Source organism: Micromesistius poutassou (assembly GCF_964030765.1).
Source record: "Micromesistius poutassou genome assembly, chromosome: 3".
Classification (NCBI taxonomy): Eukaryota; Metazoa; Chordata; class Actinopteri; order Gadiformes; family Gadidae; genus Micromesistius; species Micromesistius poutassou.
Window position 1 is genome coordinate 14,371,098 of NC_140273.1, and position 1,451 is coordinate 14,372,548.

The 1,451-nt window shown below is 49.6% G+C and overlaps 1 protein-coding gene across 1 annotated transcript; it reads right to left on the reverse strand.

Moving 5' to 3' along the window:
* Positions 1-298: 298 nt before the first annotated feature.
* Positions 299-1,051, reverse strand: LOC311341048 (fibroblast growth factor-binding protein 1-like; the record flags this gene model as incomplete). Its single annotated transcript, XM_084465963.1, has 1 exon — positions 299-1,051. The coding sequence occupies one exon, from the start codon at positions 1,049-1,051 to the stop codon at positions 299-301; it is 753 nt and encodes a 250-aa protein (XP_084322089.1).
* Between the last annotated feature and the right edge of the window lie 400 nt (positions 1,052-1,451).

The following is a 1,451-nucleotide window of genomic DNA, read 5'->3' on the forward strand; positions in this document are numbered from 1 at the left end:
ACACGCAAGATATATTTCCATTTGTATCAAAGGTTGGACGCTTGATGAATCACACACACACACACACACACACACACAACAATGCACACTTTTGTATTTATATAAAATATTTATTTGTTGAGCATAAATACAGTGGGACAGATTATGTTCTTAGTGGTTTGTTGAGATTATTGCGACCAGAAAATTACTTCCCATTAACAATAGCCCATTCTCTTCAGGTCAACAGCAACGCAAAAGCTGTATTGTCCATTAAGTCCTAAATCTAAAACATTTTTTTTTATTAATAACCTGCAGACGGTTAACATTCCGTGCTGTCCAGCATGGAGAAAAAGAAAGCGCACACGCTCGACCACGGTCCACTGCAATACTCTTCGCCCAGCTTGGACTTGTTCACGGGCGTGCACGCTTGACCACTGACGGGGGTCGACGCGAAAGTCTCGCGAGCGTCTTTGTGCGTGGTAGTGGTGGTAGTGGAGGAGGTGGAGGTGGTGGAAGAGCGGAAAGCGCGCGTGGTCGTGGTCAGGTGGTCGGCTCGCGGGGCCCCCGGGCCGAATTTGAAGTGTGCTTCTTTGGGCGCGCGCTTACACATCGAGGCCCTCACCAGCGCGCGAGTGTCCTCGCACAACTGGTCCTCCATCTTTTTCAGAGTGCGGGACACCTGTTTCCAGAAGCCCGCGGGGTTTGAGATGTAAGCCGGGCAGCGTGCGGGTTTGCCCACGTATTCGCACACCTTCATGGAGCTCACTCCGTCCCTGGCACGTGCTTCCTCAGAGTTCTCGCAGCTGATTCTGAGCTTCACCACATCCCGCTCTTTCTTCGACGCCCATGTACACTGAATGCTGCTCTTGGTGGAGAATTTTCCTTTGGGTTCGGTGGACCTCATCCCTCTGTCCGCTCTGCCAGAGCCCCTGACCCGGACCGGCGGCTGCGTCTCTCTGTCCCCGGCGAGGAGCTCCCTGCGCCCCTTCTCGCGCGCAGCGTCTGATACGCAGACCTGTTGCGCGAGGCACGCGAGCAGCACGCAGGAAAACGAGGTCTTGAGAAACACCATTTCAACCTTATAAAACCCGCAAACCTGCACAAATAAATAATGTTTAAGGACATGTGGCTGGAAATGATTGAACCTTTTTTCTTCTGACAAATGCAATTATTGTAAGTCGCTTTGGGTAAAAGATTCTGCTAAATGCCCTGAATGTAAATGTTTTATCAATACACCTATCAATACACCTATAAATAACGAATGCTACGCCCCTATCATTTAAATGCACTTCATATTATTTACTGTTGTTATTCCAATTGGCTACTTACTCAAAATCACAAGTGGGATGATAGTCCGTGCTCAAAACGAGTTGCATCTACAGGCATCCCGGGCATAGCACATGGCATTTATAGCGACACGCCCACCGCTCCCACCCTACACACACAAACACAAATATGCGCTCACGCGTCTA